Source organism: Watersipora subatra, chromosome 9 (genome assembly GCF_963576615.1).
Source record: "Watersipora subatra chromosome 9, tzWatSuba1.1, whole genome shotgun sequence".
Classification (NCBI taxonomy): Eukaryota; Metazoa; Bryozoa; class Gymnolaemata; order Cheilostomatida; family Watersiporidae; genus Watersipora; species Watersipora subatra.
The window spans coordinates 44,477,461-44,500,743 of NC_088716.1; the positions used below are offsets into that span (position 1 = coordinate 44,477,461).

Here is a 23,283-nt window from a genome sequence, read left to right on the forward strand (position 1 = left end):
TATTGGCGTACCTCATGATCTCTCACCACACACTGGGCTGCCAGGGTACATAATAAAAGGAATGACTGCAAATAGGTGTTGAATTCATTGTCACCCTTAAGTGATGTGTCAATCACTACCAATAACTATCAATTTAATACCAACATGTTTGTTTGGTTATAATAAATTGCATGCCTATTAAGACTGGTTCACATTATATCACCGTATCTCAGGCTTGATGCCACAATACTTCCGGTGATTGTTGATAATAACAATGTTCACACTATCTCAAACCCATTTGCATCAGAAAATACTCCGTGAAGTAGTGTTTTTATTTTTCTTTTTAACTTTTCGCGAAGAAACCTCTTTATTTTTGCATGCTCGAATCAAATAGTAGTCCTGCAGCAACTATCATATACATATATAAATGAATTTCGCTACCCGTAACCGCGAATTGTTATCGCCAAAATGGTTCACATTTGAAAGGCTGTCGTCAAGGCTCAGTGAAATATCAGGTAAGTTTGACAGCTGCAAACTTACCAAAGTATCCACATTGCTTCATCGATGCTATCAGCTATCAGTCCACATAGTCGACAATGAATGCCAAAAGGAAAACGCCCACATACAGCGATATAGTGTGAACCAGCCTTCAGCTATGCTTGTTTCAGAGGCAGCGAGCTAACCCATTAGCCAATTAGCTAATTAGTCAAAAATGTCAACTACATTACCTGCCACCATTTATAAGCTGCTTTTTATGACCAGTGCAGCGCCAAGCATTCTGTAGTTTGAATGAATATATTTCTACTCAAGTGAATTTTTAGTATTAGCAACTTAAAACACCCACATTTTTGTAGACTCGCGGCGTAGCGAAAATGCTCGGTTAAACTCAGCTGAGATTGAAATGAGGAATCTGGGAAGGCCTCATTGGCGATCAACACCTGCAACTGAAGCAACCTTTGTTGCCACCCAACCCACACAGGATGAGGTAATATTAATGATATCTCATAAGTGATTATCAGCAATCATATGATCTTAGTGTTTGGGTGGTCTACTCTGTGAGCCACTCCGCTCACTCACTATATTTCCATGTCATCCGCAATATGGAAATGTTCACAACTTGCTAGTCAAGCGAGTTTTGTTACTCGCAAATTTGTATCGAATGTTTTATGCTTGCAAAAGATGGAAACGGCACTTGCGAATGATATTCAAACAAATGCGGTGCAAGATATTCCATTTTAAAAATTTTCTACACCTTAATCGTTCTTATTTTGTAAGTGCTGCTACGCAAGGCAAGGAGTGCATCGTTATGACTGCTGACATGGATTTCTTTGTCATTTTTAACAAAGCGCCACGTTGATCCGCAACGTGTGAATGTCTATTAAAACACTTATTGCATGGTAACTCATCGTGCAGGCAATTCCAAAGTCACCTCATCTCCACAATGGAATCAGTGAATGGGCCAGGATGCACAAGATATGTAACCTAGAACTCAGCAATGTCAGCCAGCAATCGCTGTTTCCATTGTGCTTCTGATATGGATTTGAAATATGCGTGTGTGAGACTGTTTACCGAGGTACTGTGGTATGCGTGTGTGAGACTGTTTACCGAGGTACTGTGGTATGCGTGTGTGAGACTGTTTACCGAGGTACTGTGGTATGCGTGTGTGAGACTGTTTACCGAGGTACTGTGGTATGCGTGTTTTAATGGACATTTGTATCTTGCGGATTAACGCGGGCGCTTTGTTAACACACAAGGAATATCACGCCTGAGGTCATAGCGGTGAACTCCCATTTCGCTTCGCAGCAAGCTTCTGAAATAGGGATGGCTGAAGAGTGGAAAATATTTAGAATGGAATGGCATACACGGCATATTCTTGCGCATTTTTTGCAATTGAAGTTTCCATCCATTTGTTGCCTATCCTTTACAAGAGAAATATTTTTGTGACAATCTGCAATGTCTAGCCTATATCATAGTAATAGCTCTATATAAATACGAAGTAATTGAATGTTTTGTCATTTATTCATGTTTTATTACTGATCACCTTTATAATGCTTTGTAGGGTGACACGGCATTGACTGTCTGATGCTCACCTACTAGCCCTATAGTTCGGTTCGCTCGATAAGGATGCCGATGAAAGGATATGACTGTAACTGAGTCGTTTATTGCCGACTAAAAAGCACTACTTTTGCCCTATGATGTTGAAGAAATGATAAACCATTTTGGACAAGCTTGGGCATGCCTATGAATTCAGCACTCAAATTCTTTTGTTGATGTTTAATATGGCCTCACTTGTAGAATGTTGCTATTTTTAGTCTATATCATTGGTAAGGCAATTCTTTTGCTCGTGTTGATCCATAGGCGAATGTGAACGCATATGGGTTTGATGACAAATGTATCATATCACTTTGCTGTTAATATATTGGTTGCTGTGATTGATGTGTATTGTGGTGAATTTATATATAAGCTTATTTTTGTTATTGATTCCCTTTTTGATAATCTGTATTTAATATTATGCATCATGTCTCAAATTTACTGTATAGTGGTCTTTCAACAGCCGCATACAAATGGCTTGTAACGAGACTTTTTATAAAGATATGTTATTATTACTTTAACCATGATTATAGCATACCTTAGCAGGCTTAGCTTGTCAGAATGGTGCAGATGGTTGCCAGGGATGGCAGCTCAAAACCTATTCATGACTACTTTTGTACTTTTGATGGCAGTTTGGGGCTCTGCACATACATCAAGCCATTCGTACACTATTAGATAGACTTCACTCGTAGTTAAATTTATTTTTGTAAACTACTCCAAATAAACAGCAACTGCTACCTTGTTTGCTGTCTAATACCTACACCAATCACACAGCTTGTGTCACATTTTTTTAGAATAGAACACAATTATATATAGAACCTAAACATCTGCGACGGTGTCATTCTATCATTCCAAATATATTACATTTAATACAAATGTTAATCAAAGGTCATTTTTAACAAAAAATGCTTTTGCCCATTTCTTTAAAAGTTGTGTTTTTTAATTTAAAAACTTGTTATAACATGCTTTAGTTTAATTCATATTAATGCAGTACTGCTTCTTTGCTGATAGTATAATCCCATTACCAAACGAGCGGAGCGAATGTTAGAGAGTTTTTATGATAAATGCATGTGCACACAACTCACGAAAATTATTCATCAAGAACGTCGCAAACCCTTGTATCGAAATCTCATCAACAAATTTAACCATTTTTCTGTAGAGTCGTTTATGTATAATAACGATACAAAACACATAAACCTATTTGAATATATTACCAAGTTTTTGAAAAGTGTCGACATATTCTCAAAACTTACCCATCTGAACGAATTATACACGAATAGAAAGATTAATTTGGCCGAAAATCGTTATTAAAACTTGCTAAGCCTTACTTTCATCAAAATTAAGACCGGCAATTGAAATGCCGAGCGACAGAGAATAGAACCATTAAGTCGTGCGCATTTCACGAAAGAATAACGTGCAAATTTCACCAGTCAATAGCATTGGCGAATTGCCGAAGGTTTCTGTAATTAACATAGCAGTACTGAAATTGTTTCTTTTTTGCCGATTTCAAAGTAACTGACATGTTGAAAACTTTTAAGTACTTTGGTATTCTAACTGATGTCCAAAACTGTGAAAGTTAAGGAAGTGACGATGATATTTTTTTCTAACGATTCTTATGAGATTATTACAATATTCAATTATAAGTTTGGATGACTACTGAAGTGCTATAGTCACACTAACAACATCGATTATGGGCAATATGTCACTGTTATTATTTTTTTTAAATAGTTTTGTTAAATAGATTTTCTAAAAATCTATATAAATATCACAACTTCTTGATATTGTTAGCTATGACGTTTTGAAATGTAAACAAAATTGTGCATTGGTTTTCTATTATTACTATATTAATAATATTGGTTATTCTAATAATATCATTGCATTTTACTTCTAATATTGGCCAATATTGCATTTCTCCTATTGCAGGGGGAGAGATATAAACATATAATCTTTTCCTTTCATTATTGCTGTTTGTTGTATATAATAACACAAACACCCAGCACATTACAGCTACCATTGCAGTTATCCTATTGCACTGCAGTGCCATATGACTGCTAATATTGCATTTCTCAACCATCAGTACCCTTTCTTTTTTCCAATATTACTTTGGTCATGGGCTGTATCACAGGAGAATTTCTAGTCTCTAAAAATGATCCCGACTCTTTGATAAGCAATGCATATCATGCAAACTAATAATCTAAATTCTAAAAAATGACGTGGCAATGTTATTGCAACCATGTTGGCTATAATCTCGGGGTGGATTTGAATGTTGACCACTACATGCGTCTATACAATGTATGTGTGTTTAACCTATCTAATGATAGTTTATAAGTTACAAAGTTTGCTATAGCTAATGTCTGTTTTTTATGTAATATAGTTCTTAACTTAGAAAGTTAGGGTTTGTGTTGCAAGTCAATAGTCTATTATAACATTAGAAAATCAAATACAACAAGCATTTTATTTAGGAGACAATTCGTTAATCAATATGTAACAAAGTATCTTTTCTTCTACTATGGTATTAAAATATATTGTATATACTGTATATGATGAAATGAACTCCAAACAACAGTATCAGAGTTGTCTTCTTCGAATGCAAAGGAGCCTCCCACGTGACGTGTGAGTACGTACTTCCTTTTTGACTCGCTGCCATCGTTAATGCCGATGAATCATTTTGGAAATACCACGTTACAGAGAGAAAATGATTTGCAAAATTTCAGTTGCCAATAAAGTGTACGGGTATGAAGTGTTGAGTTCAATCTGTATGTCGTTTTCTCCTGTAAGCTCACTCAACGACAATTTTATGTGTTCAACTCACACGCTCTTTAGTCCAAGATAGAGAAGCGTACGATCTTGCCATTGATGAGCGTGCTCTTAAAGTCTCTTTACTCCAAGGTAAGAACATTTACTTTTGGTTTATTTTTTCAAGTTTGTTGAATGACTGCATAGTTATTTGTAAAATGTATCTAATAATTAATACCTACGCCTGATATTGTTACACGAATCATAATCTTACATTTTTTTAATTTAGGTGGTTATATTCTTCACACAGATTTTTTTCTATTATTAGTCGTTCTGTGGTGGAATGCTCCAACCATTATTGTGGCTGTGTATTTTGGTCGCACTGTCGCGATGTTACGATGTGGAAGAATCGGAAGAAGTACTATCCCTCCCTGACACCGCGTACAGGTACTGTTGTTTTCAAGCTCTTTTCGCTCGCGATATACGAATAGTGAAAGTTACAAATGATGAAAGTTACAAAAATATAGAATCCTATTATGTATGTTAATGAAGACCCACCTAACTTAATGACCACGTCTAGTAGTACGTTTTGTCATTATGACGCCTCAGCGTAATTATTTTTTCAATATATTGGTACATGTATATTGGTGTACCGAATGTCAAAATATACGTTATACATTTTACATTTATAGCTAAAAGTAAGTCTTAAATTACTATTGGCTACTTTTTGTAACCTTTAAATTTAATTGCACTGTTTACAAATAGTTTAAAACTTGGTTTAAAGATTTCAATTTTAGGACAAGATTCAATAGCATCTTCGTGCAACGTAAACTTATAACTCGGCAATCGATGATCAATGGTCTTAGGAAACTACTGGAAATCGTTAATGAGCACTCATCAGATTGTAGATCTGATGGGTTGTTGTATTGCAAATAATCTGTTTCATTGCTAACATTTGCAATAATTCGTGCAACACTTAGCACGAACATTTACTCTATAGAAATAGCTTAAAACTTGCACGTCAAATAGTCCTTGGACTTTCGCTGAAGTGAAGCCGCGCGGGCCTGGGGGAAAATATTTTTTTCCCTTGTTCCTGTTGTCTTATTGGTCAATTCCGGCAACATCTTGGTCTTATTGGATTGCGTGTACGCAAACTAGCGTGCAAATACACCAGCCAGTTATTTCGGTGCATCAAGAGGAGCGCGGAAATATATCAGATATCGCTGTTGTGTACCTAAACACATTTGAGCATTCATCAGCAAATGATAGTGCCAGCAGCTCACAAACTGCCAATAAAATTCCTTATCAGTTTCTTCGGAGTTAATAAATTTAAGTCAGTATGGCGCTTTGTAGACGACAACATAAACAACTTCCGCTTTTGTTATTATGCTTATCTCACTTTCACGGAATGTACACTGCAAGAAGAACTAAGAAAAGTTCATTGTATTTTTAGCAGTGATATTTTACGATTTTTATATCTAGTTAACTTTCTGGTAGTTTTCTATTTTTTATATAATGAATATTTACCATTCTCAAGATGGTCAACCTGCGCAATGATTGACTCCCAAATGTTGGTTTTCAACTGGGTTTATTTGTAATTTTGGTGTGTTGTGTCGTGCAGGACTGGGTGTGCTCTTATTAAATTTATGAACAATTCAGTGTTCATATTGATGATGTTTCAATCGTAACAAAATAGCAAAATGTTGTTACTGTACGTTGGTGAACACTGATTAAAAGAACACCGATGAGAAACCAACAGCCTCATGCATGCCAGTGCACGAGAGTTCTCTCTTGCTTTTCTCCCTTGTCTTTAAACCCTTTGAACCCTGGCTGTTCTTGTCAATGCGTGTCAATAACCCTGGGCAGTTTGTCCAACGATCCAAAGTTTTTAAACCTCTATTAAATATATCTAAATGGGCTCATAATACAAAGATATTTGGTGAAACACTAGTAAAAAAAAGTCGGGCAACCAACAGCAAATGTCATCAAACAGACAAAAACAGTATTTGACCATTATTCGGGCTAAAACTATAAAAGTTTGTACGATTTTAAAACTCCTAAAAACATTTACAGTAGTATCATACCCATCGAGCATATGTTCATCATCATGTCATGCCTCAAAATATACTGGAAAATTATAGTTAGTATCATAAAATTCTTCATATGCATCACAACCATTTATGACCTACGAATGAGTCGTATCAATTTTTTCGCGATATCACTCTAATAAAATTTGTTATTATAATGAAGGAAGTAGATAAAGATACTTGAAAACTGTTACAAATGGAAGTGAAATTTCTGGTCTAACATCTTGTGCAAGAATTAATTTGATTGGTTTACGCTGTTACTTAGACTCAGCTTTTGTAAACAGCCATCTGAATGCCGGAATACCGGCCGTTAGAGTTCAAAGGGTTGAGATGGAGAGTTGGGACTAGTCAGTACCGCATTTGACCTTTTTTGGGGCAACCATCTGACAGCAAGTTTCTTGTTTACCCTTCAAATGAATCTAATGATATCTGATTGTAGCAGGTACAGATGCACAGGTCCGCTGGCGAAGTACAGTCATGGGGACTGTGAGGTAACAGCCAATCATCAAGTCTGTTATTACATCGACACAATCTTTGCGTATAAAAGCTGCGCAACAGATTGCAATATGGTTCGCAAGGGCACATCGGATGAAGAACGGTGCGAGTCCTATCCTGTATGTGCGAGTAAGTTATAAGTAATGTGCTCTTTGCCTGAATTAGTCCTTATGATCGTCATTTGACAACCTTGATATCGTTGAGGCGAGTGACATATGCAGTGAGCAGCAAATACGATTCACCAAGTGTCATCAACGCAATCATTTCAACTAGTGTGCTTTAAGCTTTTTATGCTATTCTATGTCTTTTGACATTCCTTCTGGTTAGAACAAGTAATATTACAATTATCCTTTCAAGTATCACCTATACAAATATATTAGGAACTATCTGTGAGTGTGGCACAAATCCATACAATGCTGTATTCACTCCTACTACATGTCCTTCAACATGCTTGTTTATGACATTGTATATACGATACTAAAACCTGTAAGTGATTGACAAAAACTGAACTGCGAAGCCTGATTGGGGCCAGAATCGAAGTGGTTAAGTGCATGCTAAATTTTCTCGACTAGTCAACAACAGAATAACTGAATGATTGAAAGTGCTTTTTAGCAATTTCCTGGAGAGTAAACAGGAAGGTTGGTCAAATTCCACTCAATAGTTGAAAAGCAGTCTGGAGCTATTGTTTTATGTGGTTCTACATTAATTTTATCTCTGACATCAACCAGCTCGTTGTTGGGGGACTTTTATGTCAATATTTGTAAGAATTCATGCAAAGATTAGCGCGAACATCAAGACAATAAAAACTAACTTCTGATAAGTAAACTTGTGGACTGACAGCGTCTTGCTATCCATCGTTTTTTTTGACGTCATCAAGTCGTTCGCACATGCGCTCATTTACGAAAAAGCTGCCATATTTGTAGAAAACGATCGTTTTTCTTTCAGCACTTTTAGATGTTGTTTTGATACTATAATAAAAAAATTGCAAACAAAAACATCGTTTTCAAATTATCATTGCAAAAGCTTCGTGTTTTTAACAATAAAATTGTCTATAAAGATGTCCGACAACAATAAAATGACGTCACGAAAAAACGAAGGATATGTATCCAAGAGAAGGCTACCAAAAACCTTCAATACAGCCGCTGAAGCTGTGAAGTAGGAATAATTACTGCACTCTAATAAGAATGGTATGATTGCTGTGGTTCAATCGCGACAACAATAAGCACTCAACAAACAAGAATATACGCTATCAGCTACTAAGTAAAGCCTGGTTCCCATATCCATTGCGAAACTTCGGCGGTAACTCGCGCAGCAAAACGCTTGCGACGCTAGGCTCGGCGGCATATGTTCACATAAAAGCTGCATCGTTAAACATAACCACGTAATCAAAAAAAATGTTCGCTCGCTATGCCATTTCTATAATGGTGACCTTCACCCGTACAGTGCATTTCAGGAAGGTTTTGCTTGCGGCATTTTGCGAAATTTGAACAGCGCTAAACTATTGCGTTGCCGCCGGCAACTACCGGCGGTATCTGGCGTGTAGGTTCCCATTTCACTGCTAATAGCCTGCAGTGCTGTCGCCGGTGCTTTGCCGGTATATGGGAACCAGGCTTTAGTAGCTGATTGTTACTAGTTTGCAGTTAAACGTATTTACTGTACAGTCAAACATTGGCTTTCGATAACATTGAACCTTGACTTTTGAGCAAATATTTTCCTTTAAAAAATAAGTTATTCTCATCATGTGAGCTTAAAGTCATGACTTTGAGAAAAAACTACAGGAAGTAGTGGTAAAAGTTAACAGGTAATGTTATCCTTAGGATTGACAAATAACTTGTAGAGAGAAACAAGCAAATATCTTTGAATGAATTCAGGAAATTCTATGAAGCCATCTAGTAGTTATCTTGAAGAAGATGAAAGTGATATGAAGATGAAAATTCTGAAAGGAGTGACAGTGAAGAGGCTGGGCATGTTGGTTAAAAATAAAATATATAAATATCAAATAGAGAACAAAGAAAAATAGAGAAGTGATGTTGATATGAAGATCAAGCAGTTGAAGTTGGTCTAGTTTTGTATTTTACATGGTTCGCACGAAAACATCAAATTATCTAGATCAATAGTTTTTCTAATTTGTAAAAATCAGTGTTTCTTGGCGAACCATCTTATTTTGATGTGTGTAACAAAGCTGTAAGCACTCTTCTAGCATAGATTAGCAAGTGTGATGGGGATAATTTACTGTATGCTATACTCATATTTTAATGCGTTTTCGGACTAAGCTCGCATGCCAATTTACTCGTATCTCAAGGCATTATTTCCTAGATAAAATTACTTAATACAAATTAATCTGTTATCAGACTATGAAAAAAGCCCATATAAAACAGGAACACATGTGTTTTGTACTGTTGTAATTCAGTGCTTAAGCTAATAAAGTGACAAATCCCTACTTGGTTGTTAAAATCTGCAGAAAAATGTAACATTAAACTACACTACTGTGAGTTTTTATCTTCAAGAAAGACATAGTGGCTAACGGCGGTCTGGAAGTCTTGAGAGCAATTCGTTTGGTATACTAAACTATTATGCTACGTAACAGAAATGTTGAATTTATCGTAAATGAGTTTAGCTTACTAAACACACACTTAGAGCTAAGTTTTAATCTTTTACTAAACTTACCTTAATTTTTCCGTCTTAATTTTTTAATGTCTGATTTTAGTTTAATGGTTTTTGCCTCCCGTATACCGTAACTTTTAGACAACTTTTTTAAACAGAATTGAGGTGAAGGACAGAGCGTTGCTCCTCTCGAAAGCCTCTCGCACACTTGGCCGTATAGTGGCCATCGAGAACCGGCATGTTTGCTCGAAATGTTGCATGTCTCTCGATTTTCTCGTATGTTGGGCACTCGAGGTATGACTGTACAATGTTACAAAAGGATTTGCGGAGTTGGGAATTGCGAGTCTATATAATTGTGAGATGGCAACTGTAACTGGTAGTTTCCCTCACTATTCACATGACATTATGACATCAAACTCTCTACTGTAATCAGCTGAAGTGCTAACATTCTCCAATTCTCGCTGGAATCAAATATATAGGGCAGTGTATTTTTATAAGAATATTTGTGAGAGAGAATAACAGCACAGATTAACTTTGTATGTCATGATGTTATTGTACCTGTGTTGGTCATATTTGTTAGGTTATAATTAGACAATACTGAGCAGAGATCATTTCACTTATCCTGTTTTCATTATTGATTTATTTTATGCTGTTGTCTGAAGTCTCCTCACTGCATCCTCCTAATACTCCCCAATCTTATGCATTATGATAAAGAGCCTACTATGTCAATGGCTCGTCTTATCATATGTTACGCCTATGTATTAATATTACCGTGTCGCTGTCACTGCTAAATCCATGAGTGACATAAATCTCAGTGACTTGCAAACCCCATGTCACTAGTTTGGCATTTTTTCACGATCATTCTAACCTAATTTCTAGATATTTTAATATAGACTGTTTTCAGGTTTTAGATTACAAAGCATCGGCACCATGCCTCAAGCCAGATCTATTCACTCGTAGTTATAGCGTAAGTGCTAATTATTAATTTCTTTTATACTTATAGAATATCTTCGTACGAACTGTGTTTTGGAGACGGTCAGACCAACTGGCATATCTGTACTAGCGAATACAACATCAGCTGGAAAGGCGAATGAAATTGCAGGACATTCCACTACCATCGCTATTATACTAGCAGTAGCCTTCGTGGTGGTTTTGGGAGCGGTCATTGCTCTGGCTGTGTACTGTTTTAGACGTAGGTGTTCTGCCTTTTTATTTGTATCATATATGTCTTATATTCATGAGTGGGTTTTGTAGTCTGAGCTCTACATATTTATCCTAAATCTGGCAATGGAACCCGTTGTTGCCATGATTAGTCTAGCCATGTTTGTTTTTTAATATTAACTACTGTCCTTGTTATGTGTCTAATATTAATTACTGTCATTGATATGTGTCTAATATTAACTACTGTCCTTGTTATGTGTCTAATATTAACTACTGTCCTTATTATGTGTCTAATATTAACTACTGTCCTTGTTATGTGTCTAATATTAACTACTGTCCTTGTTATGTGTCTAATATTAACTACTGTCCTTATTATGTGTCTAATATTAACTACTGTCCTTGTTATGTGTCTAATATTAACTACTGTCCTTGTTATGTGTCTAATATTAACTACTGTCCTTTTTATGTGTCTAATATTAATTACTGTCCTTGATATGTGTCTAATATTAACTACTGTCCTTGTTATGTGTCTAATATTAACTACTGTCCTTGTTATGTGTCTAATATTAACTACTGTCCTTGTTATGTGTCTAATATTAACTACTGTCCTTGTTATGTGTCTAATATTAACTACTGTCCTTATTATGTGTCTAATATTAACTACTGTCCTTGTTATGTGTCTAATATTAACTACTGTCCTTGTTATGTGTCTAATATTAACTACTGTCCTTGTTATGTGTCTAATATTAACTACTGTCCTTGTTATGTGTCTAATATTAACTACTGTCCTTGTTATGTGTCTAATATTAATTACTGTCCTTGTTATGTGTCTATAGGAAGAGTTCAAAGTAGAAGAGACAGCCAGTTGATTAAGGATAAAGGTGAGTATTCAGTGACTTGTAGAGGAGTTAAAAGTAGGAAATGACCCTGCAGCTATTTTCAGCGAAGAAATGCTATCCATACCATAATTGCGCTCGCTTTTCCATGGCTTCCTTCTGACTGAAATGTTGTAAGTTTGTCACATTAATCAAAATGGATCTTTACTATAATAAGAGCCGTGTTTGTCCAAATGGAGAGTTCACCGATGGAGCATTGCAAAAAAGATTGTTTCATGCTAGATTCCAACTTGCGACATTCAGCTTGGCACGCTGCTACTTTTGCACTAATAGTTTGCCTTCTCGTGTTATAGAATAGTTATGCATATACCTATTCCCTGTGCTTTATCAGCAACTGATCATCACTCACCACACACTAGACTGCCAGGGTACTTGTAAGAATAAAGTTGAGTGAGTTATCAATGAAAACTTCCTGAAAGGGACTACCACTTCGAACAATTGCGTGTCTAAGGTTCTTCCTGTTTATGTCATATTTGGAAAATCAATAACTAGCACGAGTAGATAGTGAAGGATTAAACTGACAGTTACATGTATTATGCTACCAACATCAGGGCCTACTCACCGCTGCTTGACCAAAATTGAGGATATATAGAGCTAATATTGAGGATTACTTGAGCCATTCGGTTGTACGCTGCCCGTATTCATCTCCTTAGCAAACTATGCTGACTCAAATCAGTCAATCAATGAAACTTGTGAATAACGCTATTCAACATACAATGCGTGATATAAAACTTGTCTCATGACAAACGTGTTTGCTTTACATTGCTGTTACTAGGTAACAGCCAGTGGTTGGAATATCGAAGTTGCTGATTGATGTTGGATAGTTGCCAAAAGATCGAGCTTGTTGCAAAGCGTTTGGCACAAGGCCAATGAACACCGGATTGTCGTGTTGATGTTGTGGGCGTTGCCAGAACCACATAGTTTCAGTGAGTCCCGACCAAAACCGGAAACAAAATGCTTGTTTCCAACAAACCCAATCGACATACTGATCTCTAATGGAATATTCATTACTCACTCTAAATACCTCCCTTTTTTGCATTTACTTTACTTTTTTACAAAAAAAATTATTGGTAGCTTCTTGTAGGGAATTTTGTCTTCTTTCAAATGGTGTATAATACAACAATCAATTTCAGAGCTACTGCCAATAGGAGTAACTTTTGTTGGTTATTGTTGCAGTCTCTCCATTATAACTTATATAATAATAGTCGCCGTGGCCTGTTTGTTTGGAAACGAGCAAGCTTCCATTGGTCGCGGGACTTTGTGAAGCTATACAGCTCTGGGCGTTGCCTTTGACAGTGTTCATACAGTGCATTGCTACCAGTGTGTTATTGATTAATGAAGTTCATATGACTTTCATAATGACTTTCATAATGACTTTCACTTTCATAATGACTGCAGTTACTATAAAACCCCTATGAACACCACCTGTATTTGAACGCTACTTCTATTTGAACGACACTTCTATTTGACCGCCACTTCTATTTGAAGTTCTTGATCTTTACGAACCCTTCACTTTAATAGCTAGTGGTCAGTAGACAAGTGTGGGACAAAACCAAACTAATAATGACTCGATTACATCGATAACAATTACTTCGTTCCCTGTTTTTCTTCGTATCGAAGTCTGTTTTCCAACTCTATGTATTTGCAGTTTTTTTAAAACTTCAAATGCAGCACCATAGAAATAATTAGTGATTGTATCACGTAATCAAAAAGTGTATATGTGTATTCTAAAGTGCATCGTGTAAAGGTGTTGTGTTGCTAAAAAATGGGAGCAAAAAAGAGAGCAAAATATAGGCGACATTCTATTCGCCCATAAAAGGTTTAAATTTATCTTCGCAATATTTTAATGAGGTGTTTGAAAAATGCAATGACACTCTTTATTTGAACGTCACTTTTAGTGAAGAAAAGGGCCACTTCAAGGGAAGGGTTGAAAAATAGAGCACCATGACGTTCAAATGAAGATTTTACTGTAGATTTAAGCGAGCCATTGGAATGACATATTGTTCTTCTCATTACAAGTGTTAGTTATTTATTTTGCTTTCTATCACCAAAGATTCCATCGCTATCTTCACTATTCATTTTGGTCGCCAAAAATTGGTCATTCATTGAAATGTGATTACGAACTAAAACTGACGCGTACTCTTTGACAAAACTGCCTATTAACTGACGAGCAACAGTACTACCCTTTTTTCATATGTAAAATGGTACTAGTGGTTCGCCTATATGTGCGTGGGTCAAATGGTGATGCACTTCAGGAGTGATTTCAGGTTTCGATCTGACGCGAGGGTCGATCGAACCCAAACGGTTCAGTAAGCCAGCTTCAGGGGTTTGGTGGAGGTCACTCTTAAAGGCAACAGCAGAAATCACACTGATTTACAAGATCGTCTCTATGAAAAGACATGTAGTTTGTTGTGAGATCATGAATTATATTGGTTTTGTTCTTTGAACACAATGATATTAATGCAGTTCATTTTGCGCACCAGTAAAACCTACCTGTCTTGAATGTCAAAAAAATCACATTTTGTATTTTGACACAGAAAGGTTTACTGAAAGCACTTGTGGTACTAGTGGGATTCAGTACATCAAACAAGGTTGAGACCCACTGCTCTAAAACAAACTCTCACATGCCCTAGAGGTCAAATATTGAGAGACGTGATATTAGTAGAGAAAACGAGCAAGGTTCTATCTTCTGCTAACACCAAAATTTGTATTAGAAACATTTCTATGTCATTAATACTGCTGGCTTTAATGGCAACACACACCGTGTAATATTTTTCTATTAAACAGTATTTGCTAGCTAATAGTAATAATTATATTAATATGAGGCCACTCTTTCTATATAGTAGAGTCTTCAGAAAGTGTACTACTTTTATTAGGAAAATCTGTGGTATAGTAGATATATAGTATGACTATTTTAAAATGACCTTCCCTAAAAATGCTGTAGATTAATCTTCACAATATTCAGTGGCAGTCTAAAGCCCAATTCTCACCCCACAGTAAAATGCGGCGGTGATGCTGACGGCCGGGAGCCAGGGAGCTGGCAGCAATTTTTCTGTCGACAAAGCTCAGTGAAATGCATACCCAAAATGCGTACGATTTCCATGAGGTTTTTTATGCAAAAATTTAGCAATACGACCTTAATGCAAATTAATACGACCTTGACCCAGAAACATGTTAGATCTTAATTCCTTGGGGGAAAAGATATCATTGTCTAAGAGCAGACAATTCCTACCGTAGGTACCGTAGACACTGAGAACATACATGTCTTATGAGACATCAGTCTTACGTCAGGCTGGATGCAAAGCTGCTTTGTATGTAGGAACACGCGCTCTGTATGACAACTATTGGGCCCATCTGTCTCCTGCTTTTTTGTTTGTCGAGTACTTTCACCAATGTACTAGTACCCTGGCAGTCCCGCGCGCCATCAGAGATCGTCATGTGTAATAAGTATGTGCACAATTACTCCACATTACAGCAAAGTGGTTGAGTGGCTCAGTTGGTAGTGTGCTTGCCTGGAAATCTGCATATCTGGGTTTAATTACTGTGTGGTGCGATGTTTTTCCTAATGCTCTGTATGTGGCTTCAGACAAATTAACACAGCTCTTATTATATTTGAGATTTGCTTGTTTTTCGGTGATGATGAAGCAGGTTGCTTTCCTACTAAAGACGGTGACGGCATGGGAATCGGTAGGCAATATTCATGTCAGCTAATGCTGTCATTATGTTTCACTAGAATACAAATGCGTCATTCGTTAACTTGTCGAAACTAGATGCTTTGTAGTTGCTGGCACAATATGGGCCTAATTTCTTTTGAGTTACAGGAAGCCTAATCTTTCAATTGCGTAATTCAATTGAGTTTGTTTGAATCAATAAAGGCTAGGCATGTTCTGACATTGATAATTGACTACTGTACATTAAACAGCCTATGTTGTCTCGCACACCTTTTCACAGGCTAAAATATGGTACAATATGCATATACAGTATATATGAGAGAATAAAACATGGTTATACCTGCAATAAGGTACTGTATAATATTAATAGCAATAACCATAACAAACAAAAATAAAAACTGGTATAAAACTCGCGTGTCATCCATTGTGAGAGCCACTTAGCGGCCAAGTTGTTTCTTTGTACAGAACCGATCACATCAGACACTCATCCGGACAATTGAAAGTCTGGGCAAGCGAAGTCCGAAGAAGCAGAAGTCGACTATGTCTATTATTAGAGTTTTATGTCACCGTAGCTCAATAATGCATTTAAACAAGGGGTCTAGTAACTTTACGAATTTTCTCATGCTTAAATTTGACTTTCATGCTTCTACGATGGGGTTCGATCTAACAAGCACTGTTTTAGTTTCGTGCAACTCTGCATGAAGCTTTGTAACTTCCATAATACAAAACAGTGCATCAAACAATTGGCTTTGTAACCCACAACTTGAAAGATATTTTATTTTATTATTTATTATGAACTCAGAATAAAAATTAAACAGGAGGGAATGCTCTACAAAGTGCTACTAGTAATGGCTAGACTACCGCAACGTACATGAAGTTTTTCATTGTTATTGACGTGGTTTTAGTCACGGTGTGCCTGAGTGAACCAATCGTCAGAATAATTTCTGATTCGAAGTCATCAAGGTCTAAATCTGACCCATTGTCTTCAGCTTCATCCATTAAGAAATTTAAAACCTGATCTGAAGTCTTTAAAATGTTTAGATGGACGATTAGAATGTTCTTCAGGAGCAGCATATATGCGCTAGCAGCCATTGTTAGAGCGTGTTGACTTCAAACTCCAAATATTTTGGTTTTTTTTTCCATAAATTTTTAAGTAAGATGATTAACATATGTAATAATTATATAAGTCTATCATGGTTTACTTGAAAGTTCTAGTCCAGTGTTTAACTCAGTTTGGTATTTCAACCCATATAACAAAACTAAGATAAAAAATGCAAAAGTCTGACTTCCGAAAGGATAGTGCAAAATATAGGCGATATAAATGTTGCTCCGCTTGCTCAAGGGTTATACTCATGGCCTTGTTACATGTACATGTATGTTCTTATTGTGAGATAGTTTAGCGATTTGAGTTTGTTCACAGCATTCATCCTGAACACGGTAATTGCATTTAATGTGTCGGCATGGAAAAATGAAAAAAGTCGCCTGAATTGACCAAATTTATGCGTGAACACGTGGTAGCAATTTATTAACGATATGATGATAATCGGAGCAATTATGGTAATCCGATGTAAAGTATCAAAGACAGTAAATCACTTTCTGAATCAAATAATGAACAAAAGCTGAATCGATAAAGGCTATAGGTTAATTCGTGCAAAACACTATCTATTCAAGCGTTACATTCCATTTATGACATAAATTTATTTTTCGAATATAAATTTAGGAATACTGGTAATGGCTGTTTGACTAGTCTACCGTGTGCTTGTGGAACAATACACAACTGTTCAATCAAACCATTACTTGACATCATCGGGCATGTAATAAAATTGAAATATTTGATAACGTTTGATGTTAAAAATATGGCGGGCAATTACATCCGACTCGAGGAACTTCTGCTCGATACATGAATAAGCCAGAAGTGCAGTTCAAAAATTACCAGCTCCAGAGTAGAAAACTGAACTCGTCGTCTAGTTACAAAATATGACTTTCATCTTGGAAAATGTGCATCAGCAGGGATCAGTAACCAATAGACTGTAGTGATAACATATACCATTCGCGTATCATTGTCCGTGATGGTTGTATTCCATGATGGTTGTATTCTGTAGCACAAGAGTGCCAGTATATAACAAACGAGTAATACCTATTATAGCTATCAAGCTTGTCATGAAAGTTACTCAACTGGAATAATTGTTTTAAAGTGAACTTACACCAATTTTATTACATTTTGTCAGAAAGCATCGGTATTTTTCTATCATTTGCTATTATTTTTGTTGTTTGAGTTAGGCCCTACTTTGAATGTCAGGATATTTCAGGATTCAAATCGACGAAACTTGATTGCGGTTAAAGCGGTCAAAAGAAAAATACATGCGAAATGACATCACTAATCACTAAGATTATCTTTGAGCTAGTTGTGTGTTCCTTATGCTCCAGGTTGTCTAGCAGTTTGTACATCCATTTCGTTTTTATTGGTAGGATCATTCAAAGGAGATCAGAAACCTGTCATGGCTACTGACACAAATGATTGTGGTCCAGGCAGACAGCTAACATATTAGGAAAGAAGACACAGCATGTAGATACCAACTGTTTGATAACGTAGTATATTACATCCAGTCGCCATTTTTCCCACAGCAAAACATTTTGGAAAGCATGGTAGTTTTTAGTATTATAACTAGTTTAGATTTCTGCTTGTAGTTGGCTTGTGCTTGTAATATTTGTGCTTTGAGAGAAGATGACTTCCATAACGATGATTATTAACAGAAATGAAAGCATTTTATGAATCATCATTATAAACTGCTTTTTGATTGGTCAGAAATGTCACACCATTTAGTCATCCTGTTCTGTTAATCAATCATGCTGCTCTATTAGTCATGGAAAACCCTTTTTCCATGACTGCTCATTGCTGCCATGTTGGTATACAATAGTAAATCTAGCGTTATGTGTGATTTATAATAAAATTAGTGTGAAACCAAGTACCTCACTCATTCTGCTATAAATGATTCATGTATGCCTTAACAAAATACTGCAACAAAAAAGTTCTTTCAATTTAAACATATTTCATAGCGTATCACTTAGTAGATTAGTACGAATGTGAAACAAAAGCAATTCAAGAAATCATATACCGGTAGATAAAAAACCCAAGTTTAACCCTAGATGTACTTACATGGTTAATACTGCTAGGAATCAGCTTGTCGTTGAGTTCTTCCTGCTAGATGCTGTCCTTCATCCATTGTAACCCAGTGCTGACTAAATCTCACATTAACTTGTGGCTAATCAATGAATGACGCTTGACTCACTGGATATCAAATCGTAAAGCTGATTCACACTATATCAATATCGTAAGTCCACGTTAATTCCACAATACTTCGGTGATCGTCAATAATAGACAAACGGTCACACTATCACAAACCCCTCGGTGATTACATTATGCATCTAGTCCACCGCTTAGTCCTCTCATACGATGCAGTTGCTGAAACAAAATAATAGTTCCGCAGCAACTGTCATGAAAGAAACAGATCAAGCATTTTGTGACAGCCAAGCATCATCCCCGAAGTGGTGTACATTACCCGGCTTGTCGCAGATGCTCGGCAAACGTTCAAGAAAGTTTGACAGTTACGACCTTTCCGATGTATCCACATTGCCTCATTGATGGATTTGCTGTGCGCAGTCCACGAATAGTTGTCGAGAAGACAACCCTGATATAGTGTGAACCAGACTTTGAGAGCAATTGTTACACCACAATATTAAAAATAAACAAAAGGATTTTGTTAGCTGCTAAAATCTTTTGAGAATTTCACTAATGAGACCTAAAAAGTAAAACTTTTCTAGGACTTGGCAACACTGCTGCATTTCTTGCTAGTGCCTGGCCGCCAATCATAGCATACTGCATTATGTAGATGAGGATGGCCACACAGATTTTGGTAGTCTCACTCTGACTTGGCACAGTTATAGCTCCCATAAGATTAGAAACTGGATCAGGCTTGTGCGGAAGGTGCTTGAAAACTTTGGTTTGTTTGCCATGTAGTATCCCAAGTCCAGTCAGGTTCCTGTATCTAAAACTTACCAGGCCTATAAGAATCTGCTAAGATAAATAGCGGGCTTCATGAAACTTGCAGGAGCACTTGTTCTTGCATGCCTCTTTGTGTACCTCTATGAGCACTTGTCCGTCATTTATATGTGCATGAAAATAAAAAACTGCAATTAGTGCATTATTGAGTGCTTAGTTAAAAGTTTAACACAAATATTCATACTACCGTTGTACACGACACAAAACTTGTTCAATAGAACCCTCAATACAATAGAAGATTGGAATAAACAAAACCATAACATAGCATCACACCGGCAATGATAAATAAAAGTTGCATTTATACATTTGTTGCTATGTGGCTTTGTTCATGAAATAAAGTTGGTTTTGAAATATGGACACATTTGTTGCAAAAATGTGAGCACATATCTCCACTCATAAAATGCTTTGATAGAACAAAAGTAGCAAGTGTTGAATATGTACTAGTTGTTGACATTGACCGCAGTCATATGTTTGTTTTGTATATAGGCAATTCATGCTCCCTATTCATATTTACTCACTCATTTATTATGTAATCATTACATAATTATTATGTAATTATGTTTTTACTCACTTGTCTCATCTATGTAATTAATCAGTTAGCTATCAAATATAAAAGTTTAACAGCAAGTATACAGGTTACGTTGACTTTATGTGCTTCTCATGTGGTGGAAGTTTCCAAAAGGAAAAGGCATCGATAAACCCAATGTAAGGTATGTTGTTTATCATAAACTTGGGCACCGATTCCTAGGTATTAAGCATTTAAAAGAATCATCGTGGGTACCCCTTTAGAGAATTAGTAATGAATTCAGATGCATATTTAGTAGTCTTCAAAATGTCAAGCATGGCTGACATGTTATTATAATGAAGACAACTCCACATATTAAAATTTCTCATGGAAACTCTGATGTTAAAAGCCGAGGAAATAATATTTGAACAACACTAACTTAAGAGAATCTAATGGAAGCGGTAGGGCAATGACTCTCTACCATAGCTGGTTATCTGATGTGAGGGGGAAGACAGGCAGTTGTGGCCATTGCTCTTCTACTAATAAAAATATCAGGCATTGATGGTAATAGCTGCATTGGCTTTGTCTGGAAACAATAGCTAATACTTTCTTTGTTCTGTATGTCGTTTGAGGAATTTTTCATACTGATCCACCTAAAATTACATGCCCCAACTTCCTGAGAGATTCCTGAGTTCAATGTTTGATATGTTGTTATAATAAAAAAGCTTAGATCAAGCTAACTTGGCACTATTTATCTAATAAATAATATATTATTTAATAATATTATCTAATAAATAAATTTTTATGGTTCTAATGGTTCTAATAAACTAGGTTTTGAAGGCACCAGTTCATTACATTCATGAGAGTGAATAAACTACATTTGTTATAGCTTGTGTTATTAATCATACGAAAACATAACAATGTTTATGATGCATCTCTAAAATTTATTTTTGTAAAATTAATAATAATTATTCTTCCGAATGGATCACTTTTTTAGAGACAAGCAATAAAGCTTTTCAAAATACTTCAACACGCTTTTAGATTTCATCCATATTACTTTAGTGCAGCTAAACTCAACTCTTATTTTTGTTGAAATTTTCAGTTTCATTTAAAAGTTGAACAGTAAAAATTATATTTCTTAATCATTCTGAAAACTAGCCATAGATCTGTCATGAAAAAAGAAGGTGTGCAATGAGTTACTTCACTTTTTATTGTAAGGTTGCATCGGTGAAAATAATGAAATTGCAATAATTATTCATCAAGAATTTTCAACTAGTTTGGTTTTACGATTTTGTCGATAACTTGAAATATTTTGCTCATAACTGAATAAAATAGGTTATTCAAAAGAGATTCTCGTCTGCACGGTTATAACAAATATGTGGCTAACAGTTGACTTTTCTCAGTAGGCTACTAGAAACTTAGGAAAAAAATAATATGGCTGTTTGTTCTATTTGAGAATACAACTAGATTAAAATTGAATTACTCATATGACACCAAAATTGTTGGCAACAATGGGATCTTTGTAATAGATACTCCAAAATGGTATAAATTTATTGGAAAGAAAACTGAGTCATAATTCAAAAGCGATTAATTTAATTTACAGAAAACCTTTGATTTTAGGCTAATGTTTATAAAATGGTAATGTTCGACATGCCAACATTCTATTTATAAAGCAAAATGAGCTTCTGATAGCTCTAGATAAAAAAAACTAGCTATACTGTGTTTGTGATAACCTTGACCTGTCAACTATACAACCTATGCCTACTTCATATTCGATACTCCTAAAGACTTCCTTATAAACATTCTCACACGACGTAGCATAAGGTTAATGAAATTGATTAGTTTGTGTTATCAAACCAACTTTGTTGTGACAGCTTATACTGGAATGCTTAGCATGACAGTTGAGTGACACTCACTTTATTGAAGATAACAAAGGTCAATCGTGAAAAACAGTTTTGCCTGTTTAACCCACAAAGTTACATCACCATGATGTAAGGGCATCTTACATCATGCGTTCCATACCTACCAGGCACTAAGCAATTAGGAGCTTACAAGAAGGAGATATGTCACCTTATTTGGGCAAATTATCCTACCAAGAGTAAATAATAACCAGAGATGATTGACTAACAAATGTTCCTACCTGCATTGCAGGTCATTTCGTAAAGTTAAATTTGGCAAGTAATGCAAGTGCTCTCAACCAATCACTAGTATCACAAAAAACTCATCGCGTAGCGAAGCACTTGTTAATCAAGAAGGATCACTGGTTGTAGTACAACTCTTCAGTTTAAAAGTACAGATGGTCCAAAACTGGTTTTCTGATGTTCCAGATTTCAAACAACTCGGAGTTCAAAGAAAAAATTTAAGCTTTTCGTGATTTAGCAGGAAAGCACAAAAATCTAGTGTTTGCTAGATCCTTTTAATGCAGTGGAAATCTCCATGGGTGAAAAGGCAGTGATAAACCTCATCTCAGGTTTGTTGTTTATAACACATCTAGGCAGAGATTTTCTGAATCACACTTTTACCATAAATCAGCAAAAAACACTAGATCCATGAATATATAAAATATTTGTGATTAGCTGTTAACATGTTTTTAATGCACTAGTAGTTGTCTGAAGTCTCTTTCAGCAAGTATATTTTGTTAGATGATACATTAACATGTGAGCTAAGTGTAGCTTGTTTGTCAGTGTATTAAACTCAGCTCTTTATTTACTATCAAGATTCAATAACATTACCGTACAGTACTCATGCGAATTTTCAACTGACTACCCAGTTATTCATCAGCACTAACAACATGAATAGGATATGTGGTTACAGCAGGAAGGCATAAAACATAAAACAGGCATAAGACATAAAGCAGCATCTGTGGTTACATAACGATGGCTATTCCTAACCAATATGCACTTGCAATCTCAGGGCATCTCCCACTAAATATTCACATCACATCACCCCTTGATTTAAAAATCACACAACACCTGCACCGAAAGATTGCACATAAATA

At 35.9% G+C, this 23,283-nt stretch overlaps 1 protein-coding gene across 1 annotated transcript; it reads left to right on the forward strand.

Annotated features, from left to right (window-relative positions):
- Positions 1-4,728: 4,728 nt before the first annotated feature.
- Positions 4,729-18,364, forward strand: LOC137404231 (uncharacterized). Its single transcript, XM_068090394.1, has 7 exons — positions 4,729-4,959; positions 5,135-5,253; positions 7,333-7,517; positions 10,996-11,184; positions 11,990-12,033; positions 15,682-15,736; positions 18,190-18,364. The coding sequence occupies exons 1-7, from the start codon at positions 4,927-4,929 to the stop codon at positions 18,267-18,269; spliced, it is 705 nt and encodes a 234-aa protein (XP_067946495.1). The 5' UTR covers positions 4,729-4,926; the 3' UTR covers positions 18,270-18,364.
- Positions 18,365-23,283: the final 4,919 nt, after the last annotated feature.